The 21,432-nt window shown below is 45.8% G+C and overlaps 1 protein-coding gene across 2 annotated transcripts; it reads left to right on the top strand.

Annotated features, from left to right (window-relative positions):
- The first annotated feature begins 1,879 nt into the window (after positions 1-1,879).
- Positions 1,880-20,396, top strand: DDX6 (DEAD-box helicase 6). 2 transcript variants are annotated; one of them, XM_075774668.1, is made up of 14 exons: positions 1,880-2,055; positions 4,287-4,750; positions 6,278-6,341; positions 6,828-6,932; positions 8,188-8,317; positions 8,802-8,948; positions 9,188-9,282; positions 10,056-10,178; positions 10,654-10,782; positions 11,058-11,174; positions 12,720-12,783; positions 13,672-13,773; positions 14,528-14,707; positions 16,088-20,396. In XM_075774668.1, the coding sequence occupies exons 2-13, from the start codon at positions 4,551-4,553 to the stop codon at positions 14,701-14,703; spliced, it is 1,452 nt and encodes a 483-aa protein (XP_075630783.1). In that variant the 5' UTR covers positions 1,880-2,055; positions 4,287-4,550; the 3' UTR covers positions 14,704-14,707; positions 16,088-20,396. The 2 variants fall into 2 exon arrangements, with proteins under 2 accessions (XP_075630783.1, XP_075630782.1); XM_075774667.1 differs by having other exon boundaries at positions 1,918-2,055; positions 9,188-9,286; positions 10,060-10,178.
- The last annotated feature ends 1,036 nt before the right edge of the window (positions 20,397-21,432 follow it).

The raw sequence follows: 21,432 nt of genomic DNA on the forward strand, positions 1-21,432 counted from the left end.
AAGGGGGGGGTGGTGGGAAGAAATTTAAGTGAAATAGAATGTCACTTCACAGGCAGGTAAGGAACGGACGATGGAAGGAAATTGTCGCAAAATTCAATGATAAGTGTTTGAGGAATGCCTTGGTGTCCGTACACGGCAATTCCTGGCTGAACTTTATTTGTTCTGCCACGAGTACGCACTCTCAGCAGAGAACAGTTCTTGTATCATCACGAACGTAAACTTTTGTTAACTTAGATAAGGTAATCTGACAATAAGAAACTATTCGGCTTTAGGTAAGGATGATAAAACGCAGTACTTGCATGTCCAGTCACTCTATTCTGTACAACTATGCGACTAACGAGCACATCTAGTGACCGGTTTGCCGCTACGCTGACATTCTGAGCTCTGCTTGAGAGAAGCCAGATCGTTTCTGGCTCCTGAATCTCCTCACCTCTCATGTTTTCCGTTTGTCGTCTTTGCTGTTACCATAACTAAAGCTTTGCGAAGTATGCGCTGCCTACAGAGGTTACTCATATTTACTAATCTGTTAATTTCTGTTGTCATTTGTTCTTTTAAGGTTAGAGCATGCTATTTCCTGTACATCTTGTTGTGAAGTGCGATGCTTAGACCTGCAAAGCGCCGAGGTGAAACACTGGTCCTCGCACAGCGGGGCCAGAGCAGCCGCAGCGGATGCCAGAGAACAAAAGTCGTGCCCGGCGCGTGCCCCTGACTGCAGGAATGGGGGAGTCGAAGCTTCTCCGGCTGTAACTGCTGCGCCCTTCGGCCAACGAGCTGGCACCGCAAGAGACAGGTGAGATGCAGCTTCTCCAGTCCCCTGGCATACGAAGGCACAACGCCTGTCTTTTCGGGTTCCTTTTGCTCGTGCCGTGCTCGGAACAGAGAAGCGTTAGAAAGAAAGAGGGATGCATCGGGCAGGAGAGCGGCCGACAAGGGAGCTGCGCCCTCTCTGCCCCAGGGGACGGCAGTTCAGGACCACGGCGGAGCAGCAGGTAGCTGTCTGGGAGCGAACGGAGGAAAGAGACGGAGGATGAGGCTGTGCTGATCTTATTTCCCATGAGAATCGGGCAGGAATACGTGAAATTGTCACGCTGGAAGGGTCGCTGACGGCAGTGATCGGGGGGGGGAGGGATAAACAATGATCTAAAGACCTGAGGAACTCGGAGAAACGGCCACGACGCGAGGAGAAACAAATGGGTTTCCCTGCCTTTTTTGTGCCCGTTTTGTGAAAATATTTGGAGAAATACTTGAACAAGGATTTGCCTGCAGAACGGTTTTGGCATTACCGGCATTTTTAGGTCAGCGTCTAAGATTACGTTCCCGTTGCACCTCGAGTTTGACAAAATCCTCGTCTACGTAACGGCTACCTACAGAGGCCGTTAACGGTTGCCAACCGGTCGTGCTCAGCGGCCACGGCTCCTGCGAGCCGTGGGCCCGTCTTTGGCGGTTACGTTAGCTGCGTTGTCGCGGTGACCGCGTGACGAGGTCGCGTGAACTTCCCCGGCTTTCCCCACCACCACCACCACCACCCCGGTGGGAAACGGGAGCGTTTTCGTTGTACTTTTGTCACGCCGCCACGTCCCAGTCGCGTGCGCGCGCGCCGCTTCCGAGCGAGAGCGCTCAGCGGGGATGGCGGTTTCCATCCGTCGCCAGCGACGGTAAGGCCTGCCCCGTGACCGCTCTCTCTCCGCAGTGACCCCGGGCCCACGCTTCTCTTTCCTCGGCCCTGTGGCCGCCGGAGCACCGGCCCGGGATCGAACGGGGAGAGGAGGGGCGCAGGCCGCCAGCCCCTCAGCGCTTCCCCGTCCGGCGGCGGTCACGTGGCTACGGGAGAGCGGTGCGGAGGACCCCACGCAGGGGCCGGGCGTGGAGCGCGCCGTGCGTGAGTGCGTGAGTGCGTGCGTGAGGGGCGGGGTCGGCCTGCCCTGCCGGGAGGGGGAGGGCGCACAGGAGGAAGGAGGAAGCCGCCATCTTGGAGCGTTGAGTCGCCATAACAAGGCACCAAGGGGGAGCGAGAGGATTTTATACCTGGGCGAGGGGGGAGCGCGGCTGGTGGCGGTGAGGACGGGCCAGGGCGCTGGGGTGGGCGCGGGCCCGTGGGAGCGGGGCGGGGGGTGCCGCTGCCGTCCAGCCGAGCCTCGCGGCCTGCGGCGCGCCGCGGGAGCGGCGGGGCCTGAGCCGGGCCTGGCGGCGCCGGGGGGGGGGGGGGCGGCGAGCGGGGCGGGGGTGGCCGGCCGGGCAGGGCAGGGCCGGGAGCGGCTGGGCCGCGGGGCCGGCGTGCGGGGCGGGGCCGCGGCGGTGCTCGCTGCCGGCCCGAGCGGCCGGGCAGCGGGCGGGGGCCGCTCCATTGTTCGCGGGCGGGAGGTGCCGGTGTGGCGCAGCTGCGTTTCGCGGGCGGCGCCGGCCTCGCCGCGGGGTCCGGGGGCCGCGGCGCTTTCTGTCGCGGCGGGGGCGACGCCGCAGTGCGGGGCCCGGGCTGGCCGGAAACAATGGGCACCGCGGGGGCTCCTGCGGCCGGGCGAGCTGCGCGACCGCTTTGTGCCGGGGCCGGCCCGGCCCGGCCTGGCCCGACTCTACTCCGCCGAGGCGCGGGGGGTCGGTTGCGGGCGGGGGGAAGGGAAAGGTCTGGCGGCCGCTGCCCTGACCGCCGGTCCGCCTGCCTACGTGGTCTGCGCCTGGGGACCGGGAGTCGTGGTGCGGGGGGGCCTTTTTTCCGTCGGACCGCCGGTTTGCGAAATGGTGGCGCTTCTCGTCTCGTGAACGGGGAGGTTTGTTGGGCTTGCTGAGGCCGTGCGTTCTCCTTTAATCACCGTCCTTTTTAAAGGATGGTTACGGGCGAGGGACCTAAAGGGACTGAGAGGTTCCGCCTCCCACAACATTAGAGAACTCTTCGGTGTTGGTATCCGATTCTTTCAGGCGGCCCTGGTTACTTTAGTGTCTCGTCCGGTTTTTACAAAGCTAACGGGTAGGAGATCTCTCTCTTAAAAGATGCCCTGAAACAGTAGTTCCAGTCAGGGAGATAACTAGCAGAAGAATCCTAGTTCTTCAAACTTTAAAGTTTTGCTGTGAAGCTAGGATTGACATGCTTGCGAACAGCTGGGAAGAGTCTGAATTCCTTTTCCATCCTCTTGAACGGGCCTTTTATTCACTGGGGAAACGCGCGGTTTTTTGTGGACGTTGAAGTTAGGAAGCGGTAGCCTGCTGGTTTTTCCTTTGCGTTTTTCCAAGATAGGGATGCGTTGCGATGAGAATGTGTACAGGCGAGCCTGTTTTCTGTTCCTTTGAAAGCTTTCAGACTAGGAATGTCTTGGCTCTCTAGCATCATCGTAAGGAGTTTTTCAGCTCTGGGCCATGCTTATTTTATGGGAGGTGTAGGCTTTGCATTATCTCTTTACAGTTTTGCCAACCTTTCTGTTAAATACGGTGTCGATATTAAGTCATGTGTACCAAATGTTATCTTTTGAGTGCAATATGAGTTGTTACTGACAGCTGGAAGGTAACGTCACACAGAACCTGTAAGCAGGAAGCTAGATAGCTAGTGTAAATGTATATTACTCACTGCTTCAGTTTTAGGCTCGGTCACTTGGACTTAACAAAACAGGAAGCTACTGTCAGTTCAGCTCGATGATATCGTTAGTTTCGCTATTCTGAATGGTGTTTGAGTAAGCTGGTTGAACTAACTTTTGGGGTTGGAGGAGGGTAAGCTGGGGGGTGTTTTGTTTGTGTAGAGGTTTTTTTTGTTTTGTTTTTGGTTTTTTTTAATAAAAGATAACATAATTTCTGTTTCCCTTTCAAAGTGAAAAAGGGTGATGAGAGTAACTTAGGGGTTTTGTCAGTTCTAACTGGAACGTCCACTTGATATTGTGGTCTTGCTTCCTGTCACAAACTTGTGCATATCGTTATTGCGCAGCGTTTTAGGGCTGCTTTGCCGTGTCCTAGAAGTGGGGGAATTTCAAGATCCAGGAAAGCAATTGATACAATTCACGCTTACTGTACGGGGGGTGGCAGGTAGTATTTTTCAAGCGGTTACTCACTGGAAGGTCGCTGAAACTACAGCTCTTTAGAAAATTATCTTTGGTGACTTGAAGGTGGTGGGTGCAGCTTTATAGGAAGGGGGGGAGGGAAGTTGGACACGCGTCTTGATAATTATCGCCAAGAAAACAGAAAAGCGAGTACTGTCGCCGCACGCTGCCTGGGAAGAAGCGATTCTTAAAATACAAAGGTAAACTGATGTGGTTGACGTAGACAAAAATCCACATACTAATTCTTTTTGTCTGCTTCTCTTTCAGATTGAAGCAAGTGAATTCTGATATAACTCAACTTTGTTAGAGGGCTTTTTTTAAAAAAAAGTTGATCCACAGTGCATCAGAGCAAGTTACTACTTTACTTTTGAGTGACTTACAGGTGCTTGCCTGCATTGCAATAAAGGACTCATATATTGAGCAAGACTTATTTATCTCTTCGTTTTGGAGAGTCTAATAAACTGTTATTACAGTTTCTGTACTGACTTTCAAAGTTTTGAAGTCTAAAAAGACATCTTTAAAAATAAAAACATGAGCACGGCCAGAACAGAGAACCCTGTTATAATGGGTCTATCCAGTCAGAACGGGCAGTTGAGGGGCCCTGTAAAACCCAGCGGGGGCCCAGGAGGTGGAGGCACACAAACTCAGCAACAGATGAACCAGCTGAAAAATGCCAACACAATCAATAACGGCACTCAACAGCAAGCACAGAGTATGACCACCGCTATTAAGTAAGTGTTTGTATCAGCTGCCACAAAAATAACGATCGAAAGTCATGTACGGGAAAGCGTTCTTGGGTTCCCACGTTTAAAAAGTTTTCTTCTGTCGTTTCGTGACACCCGTGGTTAGAAGCGTCCTGTGATGCGCGTTATGAAAAGGAGGCTGTATTTCTGTGTGCGAGCTTCTCCAACGATGATCTTTGCAATGGGTTTGCTGTGAAAAATCAAATTTGATGCTTTGCTTTTCAGAATGTGTAGCCGCTTGCCAGAGGTAGCCCGCTAAGCAGCAACAGCAGCAGCATCCTGTTTTCTTTGCTCATTGCGAGCCGTATGAGAGGGAAGTTGGGGAGTGGGAAGGAACCGAACTGAAATTTAAGACAGAGGAGGAAACGCCACCTAGTCTCAGTGCAGTTGTGTATGCTTTTCAGTTGTTTGTTGTTGTTCTTTCTCATGGCGAGAAATTCTTTAAAGTCGCTTATCTTCTGTCATTGGTCTTAAATAGTAGCACTTGCTGTCCTCAGTGTAACGCTCCGGCTTTAATTTATCAAAACCTGAGCTGAGATAATATGGTACCACTGTGATACCCTCCTACCATCAAACTGGTTTTGGAAGTATGCTAATAAAACGTGTGTGTGCCGGTTGGAAATTCTGAAAAATATAAAAGACTTGGATGGTACGGTAATGTGTTCCTTTTCTTTTTTTTTCCCCCATGGTTGCTCCTCCCCCTGAACAACATTCACTTTATTTTGTTACTCGATTACTTGCAAAAGAAATGCCGGCTGGTGTCAGAGTGTGTAATGGAATGGTCAGGATCCTAAAGTTTGCTTAACTCGTTCCCCCTCCCCCGCTTTTTTTTCTAACTTTTTAAATTAATTGAGTTACTGTAACAAAACTGATGACTTCTCAAAATTCACTCAGAACTTCTTGAGATTGGGGAAGAGAAGGACTTACTCTCCTCTGTACAGGGGCTTTCGAGAGAACATGAATGTCTAAATCTCACTGAAAGCAAAAGGCAACATTTGATCAACAAATGGAGTGTGTGCTTGCTTAATTTTCTCCCTGAAAGTGTTTTTTATCTTCTCGCATTACTCATGAATTAAGAATGGATGTTCCCTGGGCAAGATATTTTTCTTTTTTTTTTTTTTTTTTTCTTTTTTCCTTTTAAGCGATGAAGTATTCTTGTGTGGATTTATTATAGCCAGTTTCTGTCATATGACTAAGTCAGTGCTGAGTTTTAAATCTGTGTTCTACTGGATTGATTCAGTGCCCTAAAAATGGGACTTGAATCATGACTGGATAAAGATTTCACAAATTCTCTGTGTGCTTGGCAGACTGCTGATTTTCTCTGTATACGGTTTCCTGCCTGTTGCATCCTGCTTAGCTCAGAGAGGACTTAAGCTGATATGTGTAGGCGCTTTAAGCTTTCGGGAGCTGAAAACATTACATGTTCATCGCTGTATTGAAGAAAATAAAAATGCAAAATGAAATTATTAAACCAGATTTTTAAAAAAAATTATTTGTATTTTATTTTTGCTGTAGACCTGGTGATGACTGGAAGAAGACTTTAAAACTCCCTCCAAAGGATTTGAGAATCAAAACTTCGGTAAGGATGGTTGAATTGTAGGAATAAATATTAAATAAAAGATGCGGGAGAAGCTGCAGTGGCAAAATATTTGTCCTAAGCAATGATTTAAAAGCCGTTCAGCTCTTGCTGTTTTAAATGAAGAATTAATTTGTTCTGCAACTGCTTGGGGGAGAGATGCTTCTCTTGGAAAGCTCAGAAACACTTTACTGTGGATTTCTTACTTTATTAGTGTTACAGGGTGGGACTGATTGCCAGTGTCTCTTGCGAGGCAGATCGAAAGATGTTAGTGTGTGTTCGCCGTGCTGTATTTGGTTATGAGAAAGCTAATGTTTCCTTCTCCACTCTATGGTATTGCACAGATTAGTGGGAGCTTCTGTATAGTAATGGAATGCGCTTTGTGGCCTTCCTGCATAGGCAGTCTCTCATTGAGTCAGACCAATCTACAGCTGCGGGTTGTATGACCTAATCTCATGGATGTGCTTTTTTTTTTTTTTGATTATTCAGGACGTGACCTCCACAAAAGGAAACGAGTTTGAAGATTACTGTTTGAAACGGGAGTTGCTGATGGGAATTTTTGAAATGGGCTGGGAAAAACCATCTCCTATTCAGGTTGTTTACAAACAAGACTACTTACAAGCAGCATTTAATTTTTATAAATTTACTGAAATTCTTATGTTTAAATGTCAGATACTCACGTCATGATTTGGGAAAATAGGGGTTGTGAACGGTAGAACTTGGGCGGCCCTTTGGGGAAGGCGAGAATTTCTAACGCTCGACTAAATCACCAAGTCATGCGTTGGATGACTTAGAGATGGAACTGAGGCTTTGGAGAAGTTAACTCGGATTTTCCTTTTGCTCTGGAGGCATTAGCGCGTTAATGCTCTGTTCAGTAACATCCTTCGCATAAGTAACGCCAGCGAGAACAGGGCTGTTCTGTAAATTTTCCGGAAAACTTGAGTTACCATAGGCCGCATACCTGTAGTTGTTACAAAGTTAACTATGGCTTTATCACACGGTCTCAGCTTTTTTTATCGTAAGCATCCAAAAGGAGCGTAATACAGACTATGGGAGAGATGTTAATGTGATAGTGAGTTTACTTTTAAGGATTGTTCCATTAAGAACTGTTGATGTGCAAACTTCAGGGGGGTGGGGAGGTCGAACTCTCTTTTAATTGCTCTTTGGAGGGTTATCATTGACACAGCTCTGCCCCTCTGTCTCCCTAAGGCACGAGAAAGCCACGGCTTTTAGGTAATTTGTCTGCTTTAAAACAGATTCTAACCATGCCGTGTCTCCAAAAGGCTGTGAGGGTTCCTTAGATGTTGACGTAAAAGGTAGTAAACAAAAAAAAAACCTTGGGGCCTGTGTTCGAATGGCTGAAGTTTCACAAGGAAAGCCTGCTGGTTTTATGAGAAGTATGTTACAGGAGCATGCAGGTTTGAATTACGTTGGCTGAGGTGGTTCTGATGTTAAGATATGGGTGGGTATTTTTTTCCATAGGAGGAGTTTGATAGTGACTGTTGTGGTCTCTTCCCTTTTTTTCCTACTTTTTCACTTTTTTCCTAGTTTATCAGTGTGGGTTTACCATTCCTGTGGTACCTGATCACCAGTTCTCTTATGACCAAGCAAGACAAGGACTTTTAAGTGGGATATGGGGAGCAGAGCTACTGCTTTGTTGGGGAACTCTTTACTGATAGGCGTAACTCCTTCCTCTTGCGAGTCTGCGATGCTTGCGGTTGCAGGATATTACGTTCATGAAACAGTCGGATTTCACGTGGTACTCTTAGCAAGGAGAGTTAAATTTGGCCGGCCTCTTTGGTGAGCGTGGCTTACGATTGCTCATGCGCTGTCTGTCATTGCATTTCAGGAGGAGAGCATCCCCATTGCTTTATCTGGTAGGGATATCTTGGCTAGAGCGAAAAACGGAACGGGCAAGAGTGGAGCCTACCTCATTCCTTTACTTGAACGACTAGACTTAAAGAAGGACAATATACAAGGTCAGTTGAGATGGATCTTGCTTAGCTGCAGCCAGGTAATGGTATCAGTCGCTACGTAGCGGACTCAAATCTCAAACTGGTCAATGAAATTGAGCAACGTAGGTTATCTGCTCGTGCTTTCAAAGAAAGTTAATAGGGAGTGGTGGAGGGGAGGTGGAATTTTTGAAAGTCCCACAGTTGCTTTCATAAGCTTGAAATGGAGGACGTCTTCTGGACTTTACAGTCTTGCCATGGGAAGCGGATTTGGAGTAGCAGGCAAACGTGCCGACTGGGGAACTCCTGTGGAGGGAACGTCAACAGATGGAGAACCCTTGCGGGGAATTTACCTTGTCGTAAGCAGTTTCTAGGTTTTGTTCAGGATATCCAGAGTGGAACTCCCAAATCGTAGAAGTATAGCTTTTATAAAGTCTCTGTCTCCTCTAAGGATTGTTATTTAAGATACAGTGCGTTACTAGTAACTGATGCCGACGCTTTTAACTTTCAGCAATGGTGATCGTTCCCACCCGTGAACTAGCCCTGCAGGTCAGTCAAATCTGTATCCAGGTCAGCAAACACATGGGAGGTGCCAAAGTGATGGCAACAACGGGAGGAACCAATTTGCGAGACGACATAATGAGGCTTGATGATACAGGTCCGAGCACTTTTGCTACTCTACAGTTGCTTTTTGTTGGTGGCTTTTACAGTGTGGCAGTAGGATTTCTGCTTGTTATTGTTTGTCTGTTACAGAACAGACTACGATGTCTTATTCGCTGTTTGTATGCTGCAGTTATTCTCAAACTGTTTGTGTGAAACACGGACGCGAATGCCAGAAACGTTGTTTTAGTTGCCTTAACCATTTTTTTCCCCCCTCCCCTTCTTCTAACCTTACAGTGCATGTGGTGATAGCTACCCCTGGGAGGATTCTCGATCTCATCAAAAAAGGAGTAGCAAAAGTTGAGCATGTCCAGATGATAGTATTGGATGAGGCAAGTTTCTCGTGTTAAGCATTTTGGGATATTAATACCAAGTTAAAGCAGTAATGCGTCTCAGCAAGTCTCCCCGTTATGCACAGCAACAAATCAAACTTTGCTTAGAGACACTATGAGTTTATAGCTCATCCATTTCTCAGTACTTTTGAGAAGGTATTTTGGCAGAAGAATTTTTCTGCGTGTGAATCTTCTAAGAAAGGAACCTGGGAAGATTTGCCTTTCCTGTCATCTTTGCTGTTCCTGAAGAATAGATTAACAGTCTATTCTGAAATGAAGGGACGCATTTCATTTGGTTTCACTTTATAATGAGCAAGCTGTGCTTACCACATAATTGTATATAAAACTGATATATGAATGTCCAGTACAGTACAGGCTTCTGAGTGAAGGGTTGAGAAAATAGTTGTGCGAAAGCTCTTGGATGACTCTGATCAGAACCCTGATAACTGTTTTCAATTTAGATTCCATTTATTTTTCCTGAATTTGATTCTGTTTAAATCAAAGTGCTGAAAACCGGGAGAGGGTAAACTTCCTTTTGCTGATGAATCCTGTCTCCAGCAGCTAAATCACACATCTTTTGGAGCGTGATGCATGCTCCAAAGGGGACAGTCCCATCATAAGGGCAGGGATAATGCTCCTGGTGTTCTGGGGCTTTCTTTGGTCCTATGTCCCCATCATCCACCACCCCGCCCCCCCCAAAATGTGGTGCTACCAGAAGACTGAAATCTTGCCCCATTAATTTAGCTAACTCTTTATTACTTGTGTTGTTACAGGCAGATAAGTTGCTGTCTCAAGATTTTGTTCAAATAATGGAAGACATTATTCTCACGCTACCTAAAAACAGACAGATTTTGCTCTACTCGGCCACTTTCCCTTTGAGTGTACAGAAGTTCATGGTGAGTGACATTCGTGACGGTGGCGACACTGCACGTGAAGTGTGTGAATGAGTAGCGCGTAGCTCGGGTTTTTTTAAAATGCATCCCGACTTCACTGGTTTAATCTAAATGAGCCTAAATCTAGGACAGAAGTTTGAAAGTAATTTTCGACCCGCAGTAGCGTTAATGGGAAAGCTAGCTACGTGCAGTTCTTGCCTATGAGGTACTATTTTCCTCTTTGTACATTAGTTAACGTGCTGTCTGCCCTGATTTGCCTCCAGAGAGTGCTCCTGTTTGGCCTGCTCAGTCGCCTTGGATTTATAAGTAATCCTTCATGAAATTTACCCACCCTGTCTGTTTTGTGTATAGCATGAAGAGCGAATGGCTAGGTAGTGCATCCTTGCTGCGGAGGAAGTTAAATGTGCCGGAGGGTGGGCAGTACTTAGGTTGTTTTGCATGTAGGTATACCTGCTTTATCCTTATCTTTGTTTTTCAGAATTCCCATTTGCAGAAACCCTATGAGATTAATCTGATGGAGGAGCTGACCTTGAAGGGAGTTACCCAGTACTACGCCTATGTAACTGAGCGTCAGAAAGTACACTGCCTCAATACGCTGTTTTCCAGGGTAAGCAGTAGGGCTGGGTCAAGAACGTGCAGAAGCTTTTTTTCCTTTTGGAAACGAGAGTAAGGCTGAGGGCGGCAAAGACAGCTTCTTGTCCTGCACCTTTGTGTTACAGAACTTTGTTAATTTTTTTCCCCCTCTTGTAGAAAATTATAGAGTGTGTAAATTACCAGCAGCATACCTGCTTCGCTGTCTTTCTGGAAGGGATTTAGACTTAGGTCTTGGATCATTTGTTATTAAAATGCTGCATTTACTGAGCATGCTACTTATATGTTCAGCTCCAGATTAACCAGTCGATCATTTTCTGCAACTCCTCTCAACGGGTTGAATTGCTAGCCAAAAAGATCTCCCAGCTGGGCTATTCCTGCTTCTATATCCATGCTAAAATGAGGCAGGTGAGTATGTGTCTATGGCAGTTTTATTTCATGCCACCCCGAGCGTTACCGTGTAGCTGAATTAAGTCTCGTGCTTGCTTTAAATGTGCATGTTCTTTGAAAACCGAAATGTGTATTGCTTTGCTATCAATTTGGTTTTGAGACGCGCCCCCGCCCTTCTTTCCAGACTATTCAGTGTAGCTGGTCAGTTGGTATTTAAGAGTACTTCAGGTCAGGTTAATTAGCTCTAGCTCGGTGTAAGTACAGACCGTGGCCCAAAGGCACGGTTCTTATTGCTGCTGCCTTGCTCTCGCCAGCATGGGGAGCCACGGTAGACCATGCAGTGTAACTGACAGATGAAAATGAGTGTGATTTAAAACAAACAACAGAAACCCCAATACTCGGCCGATTGAGCACCCTGCGTGGCTTGGCGAACAGTAAATCTTGCACTGTGACTGCAGGGCAATCGGGGAAGTCGGGGCAGTGGCTTTGATCTAGCCTCTTGGAGAAAGCCCGCGACTGCTGTAAGGCAACTGAGTGCCCGTGGCCTTGGTGTAGGTGATGAAAAATGCCAGTGATGCTTGGCTGATGCAGAGATTTCTGTTAATTGTACGTTAGCTCCATATGTCCTCGAGCTTCATACTTGTAATTTCCTTGTTTTCAGCGAGCATACTAAAAGCTGTCAGAAGGTTGATGTGACGGATGTAAAACAGTAGTACTTTATTTTTTTCATTTTATATGTAAGCTAGAATAAATTCAAATGAAAGCTTTAGAGGAAACCTAGCTTGCTGTTCACGGAACTGACAGGTAATGCTGGTGTTTGCTGGGCCATATGCAGACCAGTAAAGCAAGGAGAAATAGAAGTGGTGTCAGTGTTAAGAACAACAACAACAAATGGGTTCCTTGAAGTCTGATTTTTGTATGCTTTTGATCAGTCACCTGCATTTTGCCACAAAGATCGTCTAGTATGTTTGTGTGGAAACCTTCAACTTGTTCGCTCCCGCTGTTAACTTCGCTCCTTAACAGTGATACTACTTAATCTTTGTATTGCCCAAAGTGACTTGTTTGTGAGAGGAGAGTCTTCACAGACAATTGGCTCATCTCACCCGTAATACTGAATCCATACTAGAAAATGAAGTTACTGCTGACTTCCGATTTTTAAGGGAATGAATAAAACATGCATTGAATTTGGCAGGGGGCTGGGGGATGGTGATAGTCAAAATATAAGCTTAACTTCCTTGATGCTCATTGTAACTTAAGATATTCCTATTCTGAGATGGCTTTGATGCCTCTGCAGGAGGCTTTGAAACACAGTCAGTTAAGTGTCTTTGCATAAAAGTGGTACCAACTTACTTCTGGTAAGTTCTTTAGAATATATGGGCAAGGAGTGCTAAAAAATATGTACTAGCAGCTTTGACTCAGCTGTTCTCTAATGAGGAGGGGGAGGAATTCAGGTGATTGAAGTTCAGTGTTTGTAACTTGAAAACACCTGAAAGTCACAGCTGTTGGGTTTTGTCACTATGTTTTGCTCTTGTTTTTTTAATACATATATATATTTATTTCCAGGAGCACCGCAATCGTGTGTTTCACGATTTCCGAAACGGCTTATGCCGCAATCTTGTTTGCACTGGTAAGAGTTCGTAACTGTTTTCCTGTTTCTAAAGGTTGTGATAGAAAGGGGATTAGCCGTTAGCCCAGGTGTAATAAATAGATCAATAAACCAGTATGCTTTGGTAAGATGTCTTTGTCAGGCCTGCGTGTAGCAGGGTGCAGCACTCCTTTAGGCATGTGAACTTTTGTGACTAACCATGAAGGTGCAGCTTGCTAACAAATTGGTTTACTGTGAGAGTATTTTCTGCACTAGTTATGTTTTCTGTGTATTTTCACTTGTGAGTGCTCTCTGAGTTGTTGGGCTGTAGGCTTTACGCAATATCGGTAGAACTGTGGTTAGGATCACCTGAGTAAGTTTTGCTGATTCTTTTAAATGTTTATAGCTCATCTTTTCTCAATATTTTTATAGTTTTGATTGGCCTGTGTATGATCAGAATTCTCCATTGTATGGCCTGTTTGGGCAGTACCGCGGCAGCATCTGCTGATCACTGCATGTGTCCAGGTCGTCTTAACAAAAATCACTAGAACAAAAGAGAGTTGAGTTAGCGGGATGTAGTTCTGATCTCAAGTCTGTTGTGACATTGGCAATGTACAATCATGTGTGAGGAGATGCTGCTCAGAAATAGTCTTAAGGTGGAAAAAACTAGCTTTGCGGTAATCACTTCTCCAGCATAGATGTGCAGATCTGCTGTTTTGGTCGTTGTTCTTGTATTCATGTTTGTAATGGATCAAGAGCAAGAAGAAGCCGTAACAGAATTGCATTTAAATTGTCTTTGATACAGAGGAAGCTTATATCTGGAAACTAGTGCAAGCCAGTGTTAATCATTGTTAATCTTTCCACCCTAGATACCGTCGGCATTTGATTTCATTGAAATTAACTTTCTTCATGACCTGGATTGTCTTTCAGATCTGTTTACCCGAGGTATTGATATCCAAGCTGTGAATGTGGTGATAAACTTTGATTTCCCAAAGCTGGCAGAGACTTATCTCCATCGTATTGGCAGATCAGGTGAGACAAAAAACGTCTTTTAGGTGCGGTTTTGCTGTTATTTCTGTTATTTATTTCTGTTTCTGTTATTTATTACTGTATCTGAGAATTATTTCAGGTAGCTTTTGATTTTTTATTTTTTTTTTCCCCCTGACAAATTTGGTTTTGGGTATCATCTCAGATGTGGTTAGCCTCACAAATATCTGAATAAGGGGTGGTTCTCTTGAAACTGGCCTGACAGCCTAATGAGGGGGAGAAAAAACCCCTGTATTTTGCTTTAATCTCAGGAGACTTACTGATGCTCCTGTTTGCAGTTTAGGAGAACTCTATACTGAAAACTTAGCTTCTGTGATGTCTTAAGCGTAGTTTTCTTCTGCATGCGCTCCAAGGTATGCTTCTAATGTCTGGACATCGTCAAAATATACTCTTAAGAAAGGAACTTGGTGTACTTGAACTTTGTAGTTCAGGCTTGTTTAAGAACTCCTGTTACTGAAGAAGGGATGGACGTGCATAATGCAGTAGCGGAAGACTTCTTGTTGGTAATTAATGAGGAGGTTTGGTCAGAGCATTTTGAACCTCCCGGGTTTTCTTACTTCTCTAGCACTACGAAGCTTCTTAACAAAAACCCGTGTGAAAGTTGTAGAGACCTGTGGCAGGGTCTGGATCTGCTTTTATCATCAGTGTGATGTTAATAACTCCACAGTCTGCAGACTTTTCCAATCAGCCTTCAGTTACTCAGTTTGGTTGTTTTTTGGTTTGTTTTTTTTTTTTTAAGGTCGCTTTGGTCACCTTGGCCTGGCCATCAACTTGATCACCTATGATGATCGATTCAACCTGAAAAGTATTGAGGAGCAGTTGGGAACTGAAATTAAACCCATACCGAGCAACATTGACAAGAGCCTGTATGTGGCAGAATACCACAGTGAACCTGTAGAAGATGAGAAACAGTAAACATGTGCGTAAGTAAATGCCTTCCTGAATAGAGAAGTTGTGTTGGATGAAAGAAGAGCTGGTGTGTGAATCTTACTGCAGGGGAAGAGGGAAAGTGATGTGCTGAAGAGGCTCTGAATGTGGAAACAAGGGTTTGAAATAGACTGTCAGTGCAAGGAATTCTGTGGATGTGCTGAAGCTGGGAGGGGAGGATGAGTAATTTTTAGTTGTTTTAATTCAAATGCTGACCATATGCTAAGGAGACGGAAAATGGGGCGGGGGGAAAGAGGGAATGAGGAATGGTTTTTGGAGAGGCTGGGATGGCTACTAGTAGCCTAAGGAATTCTTTCTGTATTGCTTAGCTAAAATGAGAAGCCGGTGAGGGGCAGAGAGGAAGGTGGTCCTCAAACAGGTGAGGAGAGAAAACGTGTAGCTTTGAGAACAGAGCACTGACAGAAGAGCCTAAGCACCTCACCGGCTAGAAGGAACAGGTTCAAGCTAAAGGTGCTGCATCTTTTGCATCCTTTGGTTGATAGAACTCTTGCAAGTAAACAAAGTAGGCAGCAAAGCTGTAATTCATCTTTGCTGCCACTCGAGGTCGTCTACGTAGCTTTACAAGAAAATGAGATTTCACTGTCGGAGACTCCTAAGTGTGCCCTTTCTGATCGTTATCTGAGGAAAAACTGCTGAGTCGAGTCCTTTTATAAGTAGAAGACTCGCCCTGCGTTGCAGTCAAGGAAAATAGCTATGGGATGATGTTTGATCTGGTTTTAGTTAAGATGCTGTATCGTGCAAGATCAGGCACCGTACAGTTAGGGTTAGAAATCAATCTTTTGTGTCCTCTTCTCAGAGATCATGAATTAGAAAGAGAATCCCAATGAAGCTGCTGAAATTCTTCACGGTTGACTGACACACACAAAAAAAAAGGCTGTAGAAGCAGACTGCTAGATAGGGTTAAAATGAACCTATGTCCCTTCTTTGAAATTGTTCAAGGATAGCCCTAGCCAGTCACGCATGCTAAGCTGACTTGCAGCGTCTGCTTTGCTGGCTGAGCTTTCTCTGTGTTTTATAAATAAATTAAAAAAAAAAAATCCCGCTTGAACTTGGAAAAGGCTCTTGGGTGGCTTCCTTAAGGGGAATGCTGTGACCTTGGCCGAGAACTGTTTGCCGCTTCCTAAAGGACAAGAAACCAGTAGGTAGTCATGTTCCATAGGTATATTAGGGTGTTAGCAGCACCTCTTCCTGCAAAGCTGTGGTTAAGGTGTTCCAGAGGCCCTTTGCTTTTCTAGAGCTGCGACATAGTCAGTGTGATTCATTACTTATGTTCTGGTTTTGCATAGAATTGATTTAACTGTGGGTGTTGTGGTTGTTCTTTTTTTTTTTTTTTTGGTTTGTTTTTTTTTAGGCTTTGATTACACATGCCAGAAGGTGAAGCCCTTTGATCCAGATCTGTGACACATCGTTTCTTTGGGGATACCCTTCTCTTTGTGGGTTTTTCTTCGTCTTTTCATTTCGGAACTATGAAGACTAAAGAGCTCGGCCTTTTTTTCTTTTTAAATTTGGCAGCAAGGAAGAAAGAAGATAAAAGGAGGAATGTCTTTTTGTTTTTCCACTTGTTTGCACTGTGTGCTGATTGAACATTAGTTGCACTAACTGCTGGTTTTAAAATTTTTTTCTTTGGGTGGGAGGGGCAGCAAGGGAAGAAGAGAAACCCTGAAAAGAGAAGAATCTTGATGAACACGAGCTTGTCTGCTATTTCAAATTCTTCAACCATCGACTGAGTGCATTTCAACTTCTCCCTGGTTACTCATCTGTTTTTAAGCTAAAGAGCTTGTTACTTATTCGTGCAAAGTGCCTTATGCTATGAGACCATTCAGAATATCACCTTTCCGACACAGCCCAAGGAATCAACAGCCGTTTTTGGTTTCAGGTCAAAGTTCCCCTCTCTTCCCCCTCTCCTCCTCCCCAAGTACTCAAGCCCAGGGCTGGGAGGTGAAACGTATTGGTAATACTACTTTTTTCTTCAACTTTTTTTTTTTTAATTGGAGGAGTTGATATGCATCTGCAGTTCACCCACACTGTAAATACCTGTATTTAAAATGAAACCAACTTAAAATCTGGGCTGATTAGGTGCAGCATCATAGCTCCAGAAGGAAAGAGTAGCCTGTCATCCTTTGCAGGAGCCATAAGAAAAGCCCTATGCTCTAGCAGAACACTAAAGACTGGTTTCCATAAGAGTCTCCATTAGTAGTTACAGCACTTGATATGTAGACTTGTTTCAGAGCCATGGCCCTCTTTCCTCTGGTGCAGTGTGTCCCATAGAAAATCAGATGTGTATATTGTACAAACTTTGTAAATATGATTTTTTTTTCTGTTTGGGTTCATATATAACTTTTTCTTTTGTGATGAAGATTGCTGGGGTTAAAGGGATTAGACTGATTATGGGAGCAGCTAAAGATGAGAGGGGCTCAGTTTTCTGCAACACTAAACAATGAGAAGTGCTCTGACCTCCGTGAAGAGCAGGCCTCTACAAGCGTCCCTTGTCAGGGTGGGTTTGCTCTGGTGCTAGCAACACTGTCCTGTACCGCTCGTGTGGAAGAGATCACTTGTGGGGCTACGAGGCCTCAAAATCTGTAGCGCAACCTGTTGGGAGATGCTCTTCGATTTCCCCCTTAGAAACTTCAGGAACTTGACAAGCTCTGAAGGGGGCCATGACCGGTGTTCCACCATGGCGCGAGGGAAATCCAGCGAGTATCAGTGTTGCTGAGCGGTGTACGCGTAAGGCGTGGATTTGAGTTTGAGAGAAACCACAGAAAACCAATTTACATGCATAAACTGACAGTTCTGGAGCTTTGTGGGATTGATGTACTTCCTGCAGCATTGTGCATTTTCTGCCCAGAGTGGCCTCTATACAGACTTGTGAGCAGGTAAGGGCAAACCCCTGTTAACGTCAGAAGCTGCAGAAAGCTGCTTGCCATCTCCTCTGTTTTGGCATGAATTGCTGTCTGTCATTTTGCATTGTATATTGCTGAAAAGTGCTTTCTGGTCAAGTAGTGTTGCTTTAAATTGTGCCCCTCCCAACATGCTTGATGTTTGGCCTGATCTACAGGCAAAAGGAGTGAGACAAATCAAAAACTGTACTCTTTTTAAATTCCCTTTTAGCCTGTTCACCAACACTGTCAGGAGGCACCTGGACGAATGCAGTCCCTTTTGCTCAGTTGTTTATTGCGTATACAGATGCTGCACTCACACCACGCTTGCTTACCTTTGAAGCAGGAATTAATCGTCTTAATTTCTCCCTATTTTGACCCTTTTTTTTTAAATTCGAGTAAAATTGTTTGGAAATACAAGGCGGACTTAGCTGTCCGTTTCCTTGAGGATGGTAAATAGAAGCCAGGTGCCTCCTGACAACAACTTTACAAGATGGAAAGGTTTTTGTGTTTGGGATTTTTTTTTTTTTTCCTTTTGTCAGCGGTGACTCCATAATTGTAGCAAATGCTGCACTAGAGTACAAACTCAAGAGCTTGGTCACAGATGCTCTGTGAGCCACACAGCTTACATCTGACTGGCAGGTACTAAATGTAAACAATTTTGGGGTGCTTTTTGAGGGTGGGGGGTGGGAGTTTGTGGGTGGTAACTTTGACCAAAAGTAAAATCTTGCTCTTGTACTGCAGCCAGCTTATGATTTTCCAGAGAGACAGAGGAGGGATCATACTAGTGCAACAAAGACGTGGAAAATGTAAATAAAAGTTTTGTATCTTGCCGGGGCACGCACACGTAACAAGAACAGGATAGTGACGTCAAGTCAAACGAGCGTGCTCTGCTTGGATTTGTGGTAGGTTAGCCTGGTGCCATGCGTTGATGGTCCCTCTTGAAGCACAGAACTCTTGAAAGTATTACTTTAAACTTGGCCTCTAACTGAGGATTGGCACTTACCTAAACTATCGGGGGCACCGTTTTTAGGCGGCTTCTTGTCAAGAAGGAAGCAGCCTATTTTTGGTGCTGGTAGGCTATCTCTAACAGATGCGATCTTGCAAATGGAAAGATGCTCCAAAGGACTAGGTTAATCCTAGTTTGTTTTTGTTTTGGTTTTTTTTTTCTTTTAATTTTGTTTTGGGGTTTTTTTTTTTGTTATTGTGTTTTTCCCTACCCAGGAGTAAGGAGCGTGTATAAATCTTGGCTTCCTGAGATTGCTTGCAAGCTCCTGTTTTTGTGGTGACATACCAGCCTTTACATTTACGTGGTAGTTGGAGCCTTCAGCGATGAGCCCTAGGTCAAATACTTCCGCTGACAAAGGTGTGATGTGGACAAGAATCTGATGTATTCTGCACTTTTCCCCTCGGAAGTCTAAAAGCGTCTAAAAGCGTCACTCGGTGATTCTGATGAAATGGAGCTTCACAGCTGGGTGAAGTGGCTGTGAAGAGGGTGACGCGAATCTTGAGCGAAACTAGAGGCTGGTCTCTGGGTGTGCACCATCAGGAGCGCACTACAGTTGCTGGAGGGCTTTTCCCAAAGGGAGGGGGGTGGGTCGGTCTCAAGTACATGTTTCAATTTCCAGAATGAGATGGGAGCATCTTTCCTTTGCCCTCTGTGACTTTTTTTTTTGTGGGTAAGAACAGGGAAGCTCAACATGAATTCATGTTGCGTACATGTTGGTATCAAATCATCTCATTCTGATCTTTTGTTCTTTATTTTTACTTGGGATGGGGGAGGGTGTCTGCTCCAAGGATTTAAAAATGCTTCACACGTTCAATTTTTGGTTTTATTTTTTTCAAAAGACCGATAGGACACAAACCCGAGCAGACGGCTGTCCTGCCTCGGTTTCTGTTCTAGAGGTTGCGGAGATGGTGTGCCACGTCTCCCGAGCTGCCGTTGCAGTGGCTCTTGTCCTGGTGCTGGACTTCTTTGTAATGCCGCTGGGGCCGAGCAGCTGTTGCTTTCTGAGGATGGAGCAAATTTCGTTCCCAGGAACTCCAGCGGTGCGGCTGCCATGGTAAAGGGTGGGCAACAGTAGTACGTGCAGGGAGTTTTCCGATTGCTGTGAACTTCTGGTCCGTCTTTTGTGCATCGCAGTTTCTCTTCATGATACACCAGGTCTGTGGACCAAAGAGCATGCATCCGATCTTCAAAATGAGGTTTTGGCAGATTATCCTATAGGTTTTGCTCAGTTCACCGTTGTGTTGCTAAAACGTCCCTACGTGGAAGCATTGTTAAATTCTGCTGTAGACAAGTTAGGGAAGGGTAAGGAGGGGTGGGGGGAGGGACGGGCTTATTAAGATACAGCCTTGCTGTATTTTAACCAATAATTATGGGGAAGGGGTGTCAGGAGAAGAAAATAGTCACTGTTCCCTTTTTTGAAAGAAACTGGAACTTTTATTTCAAGAAAAGAAATTATTTGCAATTCAGGTGGAATATCGTAATCCACCAGTCCCTAGTCAAGAGGTTGGTATTCTTTACTGTTAACCAGCAAACAATGTGGATTAGTCCTTGAAAACATTCAGGGGAGGGAGGGGAAAATTGGCTTTCTGTTAAATCGGTAATTGGCAAATTCTTCCAGTGGAGCTCTTGATTTTGTTGAGAATGTATTTTCTCTGGCTGTATGTGCGTCGCAGCACTGACTTGTGAAGAGCTTCATGAGTTCCGAGTGCAAAAAAGATGAATGGTAAAATCCTGATTTTGTTGATTAAACTCAATAAAAGCTCCCTGGAACTCCAGTTTGGTCTCGTTTTTTTTCTTTTTAACTGTGAGCGAAAAGCGTGCTGACCTTTTACATAGAGCCCTCTATCTACGTGTCTTTCATCGAGTCACCCCTGAGCTCTGCCTTGCTGGCCGCCGGTGCTCCAGGAAACCTCTCGTGTGCTGTGGCTCACGGTCACATTAGTTCACAGGCAGGAGAGCTGTGCGAGTTTCTCTTCCGCAGGTAAGGAGAGGGTGTGGGATGTGACGGGCTTTTCTGAGCAGAGTGGCTTGTGGTCTCAGCTGGAGTTACCTGTGGAGCTTGTTCTCGCTTATATTTAAGGGAAAGCTGGCTAGAAAGGGAGGGAAAGCTGCTGCCAAGCCTCAGTATATACATTAATATAATATTGGTGCCCTGCCTGGCGCTGCTGCTGGAAAACCAAGGGCAGTGTCCACTCGTGAGCCAGCGGGATCAGGGGGCAGCCAGTTCCCCACAACCGACAGGCGGAAGGGAGGTGCTGTCGGACCTGGCACGCTGTGCTGTGCCCCTTTGGTAGTGTTCAGCGGGGTTCTGTCCCTATGGCCGGCGGCTCCCCCCCCCCCCCCCGCAGGGTGCAGAGTCACTGCAAGGCCTTGATGTGCTGTGCCAGCTTGCGGACGTGTGCCAGGCTTTATTGCTGTTAACAGTTAATGTTCTCCGTAGCAGCCCATACTACGCTTTGGCTTTGTGACTAAACAACATTGGTAATGCACCAGTACTTTGGCCACTGGTAAGGAGCGCTTGCACGGTGCTGAGGTTTTCTTTTGTCTCTCTTTTTGCCCCCGCGCACCCCCTACCAGCGAGCGGACTGGGGGGGGTACAAGAACTTGGGAGGGGACACAGCCGGGACAGCTGAGCTCAACTTACGAGGGGTATTCCACACTGTACGATGTCACGTTCGGCATTAAAATCTGTGAGAAACGAGGGAGGGAGAACGTTTGTAGTTACGGTTTGTGTCTTCCCAAGGAGCTCTTAGGCGTGCTGAGGCCCTGCTTTCTGGAAGGGGGCTGCCAATGAGAAGTAGCGAATAAATT

This window comes from Balearica regulorum, chromosome 23, assembly GCF_011004875.1.
Source record: "Balearica regulorum gibbericeps isolate bBalReg1 chromosome 23, bBalReg1.pri, whole genome shotgun sequence".
Taxonomy (NCBI): domain Eukaryota; kingdom Metazoa; phylum Chordata; class Aves; order Gruiformes; family Gruidae; genus Balearica; species Balearica regulorum.